General features: G+C 45.5%; 1 protein-coding gene, 1 non-coding gene and 1 pseudogene across 3 annotated transcripts in view; 2 read left to right on the forward strand and 1 right to left on the reverse strand.

The window, feature by feature from the left end:
- Positions 1-393: 393 nt before the first annotated feature.
- OTUD5 (OTU deubiquitinase 5) overlaps positions 394-12,790 on the reverse strand; it is a 32,284-nt gene continuing 19,887 nt past the window's right edge. The window contains exons 3-9 of one of the 2 annotated variants that reach the window (XM_012738052.3): positions 11,404-11,468; positions 11,161-11,317; positions 10,914-11,062; positions 3,626-3,829; positions 1,975-2,176; positions 1,766-1,879; positions 394-1,493 (exon numbers count right to left, since the gene is read on the reverse strand). In XM_012738052.3, coding sequence (XP_012593506.1) covers positions 1,372-1,493; positions 1,766-1,879; positions 1,975-2,176; positions 3,626-3,829; positions 10,914-11,062; positions 11,161-11,317; positions 11,404-11,468 — 1,013 coding nt within the window. In that variant the 3' untranslated portion in view covers positions 394-1,371. Of the gene's footprint in view, positions 1,497-1,765; positions 1,880-1,974; positions 2,177-3,625; positions 3,830-10,913; positions 11,063-11,160; positions 11,318-11,403; positions 11,469-12,790 lie in introns of both variants that reach the window. The other variant, XM_012738051.3, reaches the window with a different exon arrangement.
- LOC142865933 (10 kDa heat shock protein, mitochondrial pseudogene) lies at positions 6,708-7,215 on the forward strand (annotated as a pseudogene).
- Positions 8,500-8,601, forward strand: LOC142866044 (U6 spliceosomal RNA). Its single transcript, XR_012916116.1, has one exon. It is a non-coding gene; the product is annotated as a U6 spliceosomal RNA (small nuclear RNA).

Below are 12,790 nucleotides of genomic sequence, written 5' to 3' on the forward strand. Positions count from 1 at the left end.
AAATTCATGCTGCTACGAAGCACCAATTGTGCTTTTCCAAAGCCTTTCCTTATCAGATCACAAGGAAGAGCAAGCATTGATGGTGAGACAGGCAGGCAGAGAAAACTGGGATTCAGGCAGAAGTTCAGCCTCAGCCCTCAAGCTCATAGTTCTCTCTGCTCCCAGGAGACATGGTAGACAGGAGCAGGGGCAGCAGGCAAAGATAGAACTTTTCTGGCAGGGATAGGTCCATAAGGTTTAATAAGCAGTGGGTTGGTTAAATATGAACTCCAAGGCACCAGGCAGACCCTACTGGAGAGCATTCGGACCTCAGAAGTCAAGCCAAAGACCTGTGCCATTGCCTCCTCTGTCCAGAGGCCCACCCGCCCACTGCCCCACACAGAACAGAGCCGCTCAGGGAAACTGACATTTGGTTTTATTGTGCCAAGGACATTACAGATGGTGGATCTTGTCAACACCTGCAGGGCACGGGTGCCCCATCTGCCGAGGCTGCTCCCACTGCCTACACTCAAATCCTGGGTGGTGGCCATAATCCCAAAGATACTCCCCACTCCAAGATTCCAAAGAGACTAGTAGTGGTGGTGGAAGCAAAAGGAATGCAGCAAGGTCAGGGTCTCATTGTCCAAAGCCGGTCTGACACCTGCCACCCTTGCCCCCTGCCCCAGGTCACACTCTAGGCCCTCTGCCCACCTCCATGGAGCTAGAGGCCAGAGGACAGCAACCCATATCTTTGTACCCCTCTGTGCCCCATGGCCTGCCTGCCCCCAAACCAGAGAGATGCCGCCTTCATAGAGCCAATGCTGTCGTCTGTATCATTTTTGATTGGTTGATTTTATAAGATAAAAGTACAATTTAATAAAGAAAAAATTAAACATTGAAGGCTCAGACATTCTTGGGGTACTGGGAAGGGAAATATTCCACTTCTTCCTCCCACCTCCCTGGCATCATTGTGTGTGTGGGGGTAACAAGTTTTTCTCATCTTGGAAGGAACAGGGGACAGGGAGACTTTCCTCTGTCTGAATGTCTCTCTCCTCTGGGGCTGCCTGGCTGCTGCCAGTTAGTCTGTCTCTGTGTGCCTCTTGCCTACCTTCGGCACCCTTGCCCGAGTCCCCTGTGGAATGCAGGGATGGTGCTATGCGGGGCTGGGGGGGCAACAGGGCACGTCAGCTGACGGACAGACAGGTGGTGGTGGTGGCAGCAGCAATGAGAGGGAGCGCAGGGGTGGGCCAGCCAGAGGGAAGTGGAGAGGAGGGAAAAGAGGAGGGGAAGATGGGGAGAAGGCAAGAGGGAAGAAAGCCAAAGAAGGTGGGGTGGCACCGGAGGGCAGGAGTGGTGGGGGTTGAGAGACGGTGTCCAGTCTCTGGGTCTCCATCAACTCTTGTCTGGGGGTGGGTCTCTGTGCACTTTGTTTTTCTTCATACTGTCTAGGTATTCCTGTTGGGATACTGCCAGCACCGATGCTAGGATCTCGTCGTCATCCCAGTCATTCAGACCTGCTGGGCAAAAGGAAGAGGAAAAGGATGATGGAATGCTCTCAGCCTTCCTTCTCCTCCCTCTTTGCTCTTTTCTCTGAGAAGGCCCCTTAGGGCTGTGAAACCCCACTTAGATAGACCCCTTCTGGGACAAATCTCTTAGGCCTGAAAAATCCCCTCTAGCACTTCTCTTCTTAACTAGAGGCCATAGAAACCCTCTCAGGACTTGCTGCTTCTTCCAGTCCCTCCCCAACTCCTAGCTGGCCCCTGTCCCCCAGAGAGAGGAAGCTTACCAAAGGCAGAGGGGGACATCTGCTGAATGAGGGCCCGGCACTCCAGAGCAGGGTAGAGGGACACCAGGGGGGAAGTAGCCCGGTCGGCCCCTGCAGAGAACTGACTGCTTGTACCTGGGGCAGAAGGACAGTCAGAGGTAGTAAGTAAGGCCCAGGACCCAGGCAATACCTTCTAACCCCAGCACATTCCCTGCGAGCGAGTCACTGACCTGGTGCACAGGGTGAAGGAGGTTTGGCAAGAGCTAAGACAGTGCCTGGGGAAGGGGGCTTGATGCCCAGCTCAGCATGCAACTCAGGGTGCTCAGGTGAAGACGCTGAACTCCGCTGCCTCGGGGATCGGCTGGTCCACTCCTCCAGGCCACTGGAGGCTGCTGCTGTGGCTGAACTGCATGTAGCACTGGCTTTCCGGGGCTGCAACGGGGAAGGAAAAAGTGGTAAGGACTATACCACCAGCTGTAACCCTCCTGTACTTCTGAGTGCTGGCTCCCTTACCAGGACCCTGGCTATGATATAGCTTCTACACAGGCCACCATCATTCCCACTCACACAGTGGACCATAGAGCTCCTCCTAGGACAGAGGTGAAGCTCTTCAACACCACCCCCACCCCCACCCTTATCCCATCCCTACCACCAATCTGACAGAAAATGCTGCTCTAACTTTTAAAATAGATCCCAAATCCAAACCCTTCTTACTATCTCCACCGCCAGCCAGCAATGTCACCAGTCACCTGGACTTCTGCAGTAGCCTCCCCTTGCTAGTCCCCTGCTTCCTCTCTCCCTCCCCAGACTCTGTTCTACACTCAGCAGTAAAGGGGATCCTACTGAATCCTAAGCCAGATCCCATGTTGCTTCTGTTCACAACCTTCCCATGGCTTCTGCCTCACCATAGCCCACAAGCCCCTACCCAATCTGGCCCCACCACCTCTCTGACTTCATCTACAACACTCTGTCCAGTCACACTGGCCTTCCTCCGAGCTGTGTCTGAATCACACCAGGAATGCTGGTCCTCTGCCTTCCCATGCATATGTGCTCAGCTAACTCTCTCACCTTCTATACTGAGGTCTACCCTGACCACACTATGTAATACTGTGAACTCCCATCCCCACTAAGCCCTACTCAGCCCCCTTTTTCTGGCTCTACATTTTTCAACCATAGTACCTCTCAACTAATTTATTTGTTATGCTTATTGTTTACTTTGTTTAACTCTGCAAAAATGTGAGCATCACAAAGATAAGGATCTTAGTCTGCTGGGTTCACCTATGTACATTAAGAACAGTGCCTGGCACAGGCCTGCAGTAAATATTTAGTATTTGTTGAACAAATTATTCAGCTCTTGCCAACATCTGCGATCACTCCAAACTCCTTGTGATTCTTCAGATGCCTGTATGCCCTGCCTCCTTCTTACTCTAACAATTCAACCTTCCTCTGTGAAGACTGACTAGAGGCCCCATGTCCACTGGTCTCCCAGCCAGGGTCAAGGGCCTCATTGATGAATCTGTATCCTTCAACAGACGGGATCACTGAGGGCAGAGAGGATGGATCTGATTTTACGTCCTGAGTACAGGGCCTGGCAAACAAGGGCATTCAACAAAATTTTGTCTCTGAAGCTATTTATTGCTCTCTCATATCACCAGCAGCAGCGGCTATCCTCTCTTACTCCTTAAGTGCTCGCTCTGCACACATATGGAAAGTTCCAAGGCACAATGCCAAAACTAAGGCCAAGATAAGTTACAGATGGGGCTGGAGGTTTCCTTCTCTCCCAGATGTCAAAATTGCTTAATTTTTTCCTGCCCATTTGGGGGAAAAGTAGTAATGAGTAGCAATGAGAGTTCTTGGCCAGTGACAGAGCCCATGACCCACCTGGTTGGGGCCGCGAACCTGGCGAGCCTGTTTCTCCTGATCCCGCAGCCACTGCAGATAGGATTCCCGAGCCACCTGCTCCTCAATGGCCTCGTTCGTGGCCTCCCAGTCTGTAGCCCGTTTCTTATCTTCCAGCATCTGCTGTTCAATCCATGACTCCTCTGATGTTTTTATGGCATTCTTCATTAGGGACTGCTCTGCAAACTGCGAGGAGGGAGAGGAACAGGGGTGTGCAATGATAGTCTGAACCTGGCCAAGAGTCAGAAAGGGCTCAGGCAAGTAGTTCCACAGGCCCCAGAAAAAAAGGAAATAAGGAGTTAGGTACTCCCACAAAGAACTGCTTGGAAGACTACTTCTTTATCAGGTACTGAGGGAAAGCAGGCTTGGATTGTAAGACTTACCATTCCAAACTCCTATGCTCAGAAGACCTGACTCTAACCTCAAGACATTTCAACTGAGGCACTAAGTCTGGGGCAGCCAGGTGCCCTCCAGCCTATACCTTGATTTTAAAAAGTTCCATCCAGCAACAACTCAGTTTCACAATACTAACGAGGATTTCCTTACATATGCCCAGATGGGACAAAGCTAGCAGTGTGTGCACGGGGTAGAGGGAGTACTCAAGCATCTGCATCTAAGGGGCTGGAGGAAGCCGTATGGATGTGTGAGAGGGTGAGGGGGCAGTACCAGCATGGTGTGGGGTGCTATGAGTTGTAGGACACTGTATGAGAGAGTTCTGTCAGGCTGTACAATACAACAGCTTTTAAAAAATAAAATCATAGAAAATATCAGAATATATCCCAGGGAAGAAGTGTAAAGATTGTTCTGTGAAACTTTAGTTTACATCATTTTAATGCACATATACATACTACACACAAGTCCATGTGTGCTAAGTAATGATGTAAGATGTAATTTTTTACCGTGGATAAGAGTTTTAAAAAGGCTGTAAACTTCTGTTAATAACAAGCTAATTAAAAACAGGCAAAAAAATCTAAACATACTCTGGCAGTGGAAAAAGCACAGAAGTGTTTTTTCTATTTTTTCATTCAACAAAAACTAACACAGAAGACTTCTGTGACCAATTGTGTGGGGGTCCTCTAATTCAATTCAATTTTGACGCTATCTACCTGGAGATAGCTGCAGATCCCACAGGTTTAGGGCTCAGTCCCACAAGAATCCCCTCCCTTCAAACACCAGTAGCAAGTCTGGGCCTCCAGAACATCTAATCAACTGGCTATAAGCTGGAGTTCCCATGACCCTTCCTTTGGGTTCCATTAATTTGCTAGAGTGGCTCACAGAACTCAGGGAAACAAATTTGCTGGTTTATTACAAAGGATAATACAAAGGATACAAATGAAGAAACCCACACAGTGAGGCATGGGGGAAGGGGTGCAGAGCTTCCCTGCCCTCCCTGGGGTGCCACCATCCAGGCACCTCCGGAAGCTCCCAATATGCATGACTACTTAAACTATGGGTGATCAACTTAACCTTCAGCCCCTCTCCCTTCCCCAGGGATAGGGGGATGGGCTAAAAGCACCAAACTTCTAATCTTGCCTAGGTCTTTCTGGTGACCAGCCCCCATCCTGAAGCTACCTAGAGGCAGCCAGCCATCAGTCAACTCGTTAGCATACAAAAAGACATCACTTTGGAGTTTCTAAGGATTTTAAGAACTGTTTGCCAGGAAGTCACACATACAATTCACCAAAGAAGATATACAGATGGCAAATAAGCATATGAAAAGATGCTCAACAACACTGGATAATAGGCAATTGCAAATTCAGATAATGAGATACCACTACACCTAACAGAATGGCTAAAATCCAACATGCTGACAAGATCAACTGCTGGTAATAATGCTGAGCAACAGGAGCCCTCATTCATTATGATGGGAATGCAAAATAGTACAGCCACTTTGGAAGACAATTTGGCAGTTTCTTACAAATCAAAATATAGTCTTACAACACAAGCAATCTCGCTCCTAGATATTTACACAACTGATCTAAAAGCTTATGTCCACACAAAAACCTGTATGCAGAAATTTACAGAAGCTTTATTCATAATCATCGAAAACCAGAAGCGACCAAGAATGTCATTCAATAGGTGAATGATTAAACAAACTGTGGTACCTCCATAAACGGAACATTAAGTGATAAGAAAGAAATGAGCTAATAAGCCATTTAAAAAACACAGAAAAACCTTACTGCATACTGCTAACTGAAAGAACCAGTCTGAAACAGCTACATACTGTATGATTTCAATTATACGACATTCTGAAAAAGGCGAAACCAAAGAAACAATAGGCAGATCAGTAGTTGTAGGAGAGGATGAGGGGAGGAGGCAGGGGAAAACACGAGGAGCACAGAGAATTTTAAGGGTAATGAAACTATGCTGAATGATCCTGTAATGGTGGATACATGACATTTTATATTTGTCAAAACCCATAGAAGGTACAACACAAAGAATGAACACCTAAATGCACACTAATTTTTCAAAAAGATCAATTAGGAAGTCAGGGATCCCAGGATGGAATGCAGAATATAACAAGAGAATCTAAACGTATTACAAATGTATGAAACAATCTCATTGAAGGGTGTGGGGGGGAGTTGGTGACCTAAGTCACTTTCAAAATGAATGGAGTCTTTAACACTAAAGGCAAACAGAACTGCACATAGCATTGTACTCTACTTGATAGTTTCCCAGTGGTGTAAGGGTGAACAAGTTTGATACTGCTAAAGGCAGGTATATGGAAGCAAACAGTTAAGTGGATGGTGGATGATGGCAGCCAGTTTTCTATTGTTGGAGTGGGAATTCACACATGAACAAGGGGAGAAGGCTAGAATGATGCATGTGGTAATGGATTTGAGTTGGAGACATCATTAAGAACTCACGTTTAATTTAATATAGATATACGTAGTTACACATAGAAATATTTACAGGTATGTGTACACACACAGGTTAGTATACACATAAATATCTCCTTGCTCTGTCAGCTGAGAGAGCCCAGAAACAAGGACAATCTGGTAGCAAAAAGCATACTGGGGGGAGGGCGTGGCAGACAGCCAGCCTGAGCCCCTGGGTTTTTCACATGGCCCAAGGGCCGGACTTGAGAGTCTCCTTGCAGTGGTGCACGAGAGCAGAGTACATTGCAGGACAAGCATTTAGAAAGTTTCTTCTGCTTTTTGACCGGGTATTGGTTGAAAGGAGTGCAGCTGAAACTGTAACCAAAGGAGGCATTATGCTTCCAGAAAAATCTCAAGGAAAAGTGTTGCAAGCAACAGTAGTGGCTGTTAGATCGGGCTCTAAAGGAAAAGTTGGAGAGAGTCAACCAGTTAATGTGAAAGTTGGAGACAAAGTCCTTCTCCCAGAATATGGAGGCACCAAAGTAGTTCTAGATGACAAGAATTATTTCTTATTTAGAGATGGTGACATTCTTGGAAAGTATGTGGGCTGAAATAAATCACTATTGAAATGGCATTGACATGAAGCTCATTCCACTGAAGTTCTGAAATCTTTCATCATGTAAATAATTTCCATGTCTCTCTTTTATAATAAACTAATGATCTCTAAAAAAAAAAAAAAAAAAAAAAAGAGCATCTACACCTTGATTTTCAACAACATTCTCTAATAAAAGGTTTCAGGCCTCTTTGGAGAAATGGCTGATTCTAGCACTGGGATAGGAAATATACAAGATGAACCTGGAACACCTGATAGCACCAGAGAATAAGGAAATGCTTTTTAAAAAGATGGAACAGACAGGCGCAATGGCTCAAGCCCACTACTCAGAAGGCTGAGGCGGGGAATTCAAGCCCTGCTTGAGCCCAGGAATTCAAGGCTGCAGTGAGCTAAGATCACACCACTGCATTCCAACCTGGGTAAAAGAGTTTTACTCTGTCTCCAAAAAAAAAAAAAAAAAAAAAAAAAAGAAGGAGGGGAGGGGAGGGGAGGGGAGGGGAGGGGAGGGGAGGGGAGGAGAGGAGAGGAGAGGAGAGGAGAGGAGAGGAGAGAAGATGGAACAATTTGAGAAATAATAGTATTGGATTATGGATTATAACCCAAAGTATGAATACCTATAAATCCATACTGATATAAATAAATAATTAAATGAATGGGGGACAAAAAAACAGATCTCCCTTGTAGAATTCTAAATAATTTACACAGATATTCTGCCCTCAAAGAGATTGAGCATAACCCTCATTTCTTAGGTATGGGCTGCACATAGTGACTTCCTTCCCAACAGTACAATATGGGAAAGAAGCTGGGAATGGTGGCTCATGCCTATAAATCCTAGCACTTTGGAAGGCTGAGGTGGGGAGGATCACTTGAGGCCAGGAGTTCAAGACCAGCTTGAGCAAGAGTGAGACCTAGTCTCCACAAAATTAGCCTGGCGTGGTGATGTGCCTGTAGTCCCAGCTATGCAGGAGGTTGAGGCATGAGGATCACTGGAGCCCAGGAGTTTGAGGTTGCAGTGAGCTAGCATGACACCACTGCACTCTAGCTGGGGCAACAGAGTAAGACCCTGTCTCAAAAAAAAAAAAAGGTGGGAAAGTAACTTTACAGTGGAGAAACCTAACAAACACTACTTCTGCCAGGTGATCAAGGATGACATCAACAGTCATAAATCAAATTCATAGTATATACCTTTGATTTGATGTAATTAATGAACATGGCACTTTACCTCTGTGATTTTCCTCCCTAAAACCTACAACCCAAGCCTATCATGAGAAAAACATCAAATTCCAAAAGAGAAGCTTTCTACAACAGACTTGATCAGTACTCCTTAAAACTGTCAAGGTCATAAAAACAAGGAAACTCTGAGAAACTGTCACAGACAAGGGAGCCTAAGGAGGCACAGGACCTTCAGTTAATAATAATGTATCGCTTAGACAGTATGTATACTTAAAATTGGAACAATGCAGAGAAGATTAGCATGGCCCTTGCACAAGGATGACACACAAATTCGTGAAGCATTCCATATTTAAAATAATAATAATGTATCAATATTGGTTCACACATTGCAACAAACTGTGCCACAGTTATCTGAGATGTTAATAATAGGGAAACTGTGTGCAGGGGCTCAGCGGCAGAAGGCATTCTGTTCTATCTCTTCAATTGTGTTGATGTGCCAGGTAATAGGTTTAGTGTTATGCTGATACACCAGGTAATAGGTTATTATTATGCTGATGAGGGCCTTCCGCAAGCAGTAGGAGTCTCAGGTGGCTGAGGCACCAAGTAATAGATGGGGGTTTTCCTTATCAATAAATCACATTCATAGTATATAACTTTGATTTGATGTAATGAGAATGGCACTTTACCTCTGTGACCTTCCTCCCTAAAATCTACAACCCAAGCCTAATCATTAGAAAAACATCAAACTCCAAAAGAGAAGCTTTCTACAACAGACTTGATCAGTACTCCTTAAAACTGTCAAGGTCATAAAAGCAAGGAAACTCTGAGAAACTGTCACAGACAAAGAAGCCTAAGCAGGCACAGGATCTTCAGTTAATAATAATGTATCAATATTGGTTCACACATTGCAACAAATGCAACAAACGTGCCACAGTTATCTGAGATGTTAATAATAGTGAAACTGTGTGCAGGGGCTCAGGGGTGGAGAACATAACCAGAATACTGTACTATCTCTTCGATTGTTCTATAAATTTAAAAGTGCTCTAAACAATTAAGTCTATTTTTTAAAAAAAAAAACAAACTAAAACATTCAAACTTTTTAAGAAAGAAAAAGAAAATGAATAATCAAACCAGACGTCATGGATGAATCTTAAATGCATAGTATTAAGTAAAAAAAAAAAGTCTGAAAAAGCTACATCCTGTATGATTCCAATTACATGACATTCTAGAAAAGGCAAAACTAGATTTGATAAACAGATCAGAAACAAGGAAATTCTGATAAATTGTCACAGTCGAGACAAAGGGACACAACAAGTAAATATAATATGGTATCCTGGATGGGACTGTGGAACAGATAAAAGTCATTAGGGAAAACTGAGGTAATCTGAATAAAGTATGATCATTCATTAATATATCAATATTGGTTCATTAATTATGACAAACATATTATGCTAACACATTAATCATAGTGGGGTATATGGGAAGTCTGTAATATCTTTGCAATGATTCTGTAAATCTAAAGCTGTTCTAAAATTACAAGTTTTTAAAAACAAACAAAAAACCCTACGGTGGAGGGTGTGTTGGTGTTAGAGTATGTATGTGTTTCCTAAAATGAAGCAGGAGCAAGTTCTGTTTGTAGGAAGTAAAACCTGAATAGAATACATCAAAATCCCCAGCAGGGCCAGACACAGTGGCTCACACCTGTAATCTCAGCACTTTGGGAAGCTGAGGTGGGAGGATCACCGGAGCCTAGGAGTTCCAGAGCAGCCTGGTCAACATAGCCAGACCCCCACCTCTACAAAAAATTGTAAAAATTAGCCAGGCACAGTAGTGTGTTCTTATAGTTCCAGCTACTCAGGAGGCTGAGGCTGGAGGATCGCTTAAAGCTCAGGAGTTCCGAGGCTGCAGTGAGCTATAATTGCACCACTGTACTCCAGCCTGGGCAAAAGACCCTGTCTCAAAAAAAAAAAAAAAAAAAAAAAAAGAAAGAAAGAAAAGAAAAGAAAAGAAAAACAAAAGACCCCACAAAAAAAACCAAAACAATACAAAAATCCCCAGAAGATGACTATTTATGAGAGAGAAAGAATGAAAATCTACCAGTGTGTGCTGAGAAAATGTACTATCTCCTTCTAAACACCTACTAGGCCCTAGGCCCAGTGGAAGGTGCTTTCTATATCAGTCAAACTTCCAGCCCAGAGTACTTATACAATCTACACTAGGTTCCACAACAGGTAAATGGTGGAGCCAGGCCTGCACCACAGGTCTCTGTGACCACAGCTATCTGTAACTGCTACAGATCTGGGAAGAAGATCCATGTCAAGAAACCCAGACCAAGCCCTGGCTCACTGTTCCCAAACAGGACCTTCATAGCCTAAAATGCCAGCCCTCAAAAGGCATAGAAGATGGGTGAGCCAGCTCACAGACAGGCAAGCTGAGACCACAGAATGAGCCCCGAGAGATCACCTCAGGTAACTCCTTAATTTTATAGAAGTGAGACCTCAGAGGAAACCCAGGGAAGAGACAGGACATTTTTGTGGGTTAGGGGAAGAAATGCTCTTTTCTATCCTAAGGCCTGTAGAGTTCTTGCCCTTGTAGGGCAGAGACTCCAGCAGAGGTTTCTGATCCCTACATCCAGCAGCCATCCTGGGCACAGAGACCCACTCACCCCTGGTTTGAATGATGGCAGGCCCAGCCCCACACCAATGGTGGCCTTGTTGGGATTCACCACTGAATTATAGTGGATATTCCGATGATAGCTGACTCGGATAGGTTCGTCCTCGTTCTGATGTATCCCATGGAATGTGTTGATGGGCTCTGCAGAGAAAGAGAAGGAGGGAGCATCCACAGTAGGCCAGGAAGGGCAGGCTCAGATTAGGCACCATCAGTCCCTCACCTACCCACTGCAGAAGTACCTGTGCTGTATTGGTACACCTCCACAGGACGGTTGTACATCTCTGCCATGGCCTGCATCTCAATGTGGTTGCCATGGCAGTTGTTTTTCCGCTTCCTGTTAATGTAGGTGGTGAAGTCCTCTGTGACATAGTTGGAGAAGTAGTCAGCATTCTTCATCTGCAGAATAGATTGGGAGGTCAAGGTCTGTGGGGAGAGGAGATCTCCCACCCTGCCCGGGCCCCAAGGCTTCCCCAAGGTCTTACCAGATAGTCCATGCAGTGCTTTCGCACCACCTCATGCATGTCCTGGTCTCCATATACCTGATCAGCTGTGAGGACAAAAGAAAGGAAAGGCAGGGGTCAGAGCTGCCATTAGAGAACCAGCCTGAGTCATAGAACATCCTTGGGGAAGAAGGGGCAGGGGGACCAGGGAAATGCCCTTTCCTATCCTAAGGCCTGGAGAATTCTTGCGCTTATAGGCTGGAATGGGGTCATGGGGAAAAGAGGCAGACAGGGACAGACTTGAAGAATAAGAGAGTACAGGTAAGAGTAACACAACCACAGGTCTCTTGGGCAGATGACTTTGTCTAGGGCATGCCTGGCCCCTCAGACAAATCAACAACATTCTAAGTCTCAAAAGTGACCTTGAGTACCATCAATTCCACACTGCCCCTCTCACTTTCCACATGAGGAAACTGAGGCATAGGGAGAGTTTGTGGCTTGCCAAAGGTCTGTGACAGAGTCAACTGCGGAATTCAGTTTTCCTGATTCCCAGACGTCAGCACGGCCTTTGTAGGTTAAAAAAAGAAGGAAAAGGAAAAAATGGGGGTGAGTGTCTAAGTCCAATCTGCAGATACTAGTGAGCTAAGCAACAGGAGGCAAGTGACCTGAGTGTTCCGAGCCTCATATGACTCAACGGTAAAATAAGACCAAGGTGGATAACAACCTGGCAGGCCTTTTGTGGGGATTAAATGAGATAATGACTACCATTAAATGAAGTGACTACCACTGGGCTTGGGACAGAGTAGTCACTCACTAAATCAGAGTCCCTTTCTCCACAGTGAGGCCTGAATGTGGAGTACTATGAAGGTGACCGAGGTGAGTAAAATCCTGCTCCTGCCTCTGAGGAGCACACGACCTAGTGAGAGAGATAAGACATACATGCAAGTAACTTCAGCTTAACTCAGGAAGGTAGCCTGTGGCCCAAATGGTCCAGGCGTCATGGGGTTTGATCAGACTAGGGCAAGAAGGAAGCAGGCTCCCTCTGCTTCGCTTCAGGATCTTCACACATGCCGTTCCCTCTCTTCAGAATGCTCTCCCCATATGCTTTAGCTGCCTACTTCTCAAACACCAGCTCGTTCTTTAACATAGTTCCTCCCCCTCCAGGGTACCTCTCTCATCAGATTTCTCAAAGGTATGCTCAGACTTCTGCCCGATCACACTGGGCTCTCACTGAAGGAAGAGGGCAGTTCACACCTAAGTCCACACCCAGCTCAGGGCCCGATACAGTAAAGGAAATCAAGAAAAGTTTGATGAACAGATGGATAGGCTGGGGGAGCCAGGGAGCTCTTCTCCCTGTGAAAATTGAAATGTGCTTGAAGATTAGGCAAGTCTGATTTCCACTGGTTAAAACACTGAAGAGGGAATTTCC

This window comes from Microcebus murinus, chromosome X (assembly GCF_040939455.1).
Source record: "Microcebus murinus isolate Inina chromosome X, M.murinus_Inina_mat1.0, whole genome shotgun sequence".
Classification (NCBI taxonomy): Eukaryota; Metazoa; Chordata; class Mammalia; order Primates; family Cheirogaleidae; genus Microcebus; species Microcebus murinus.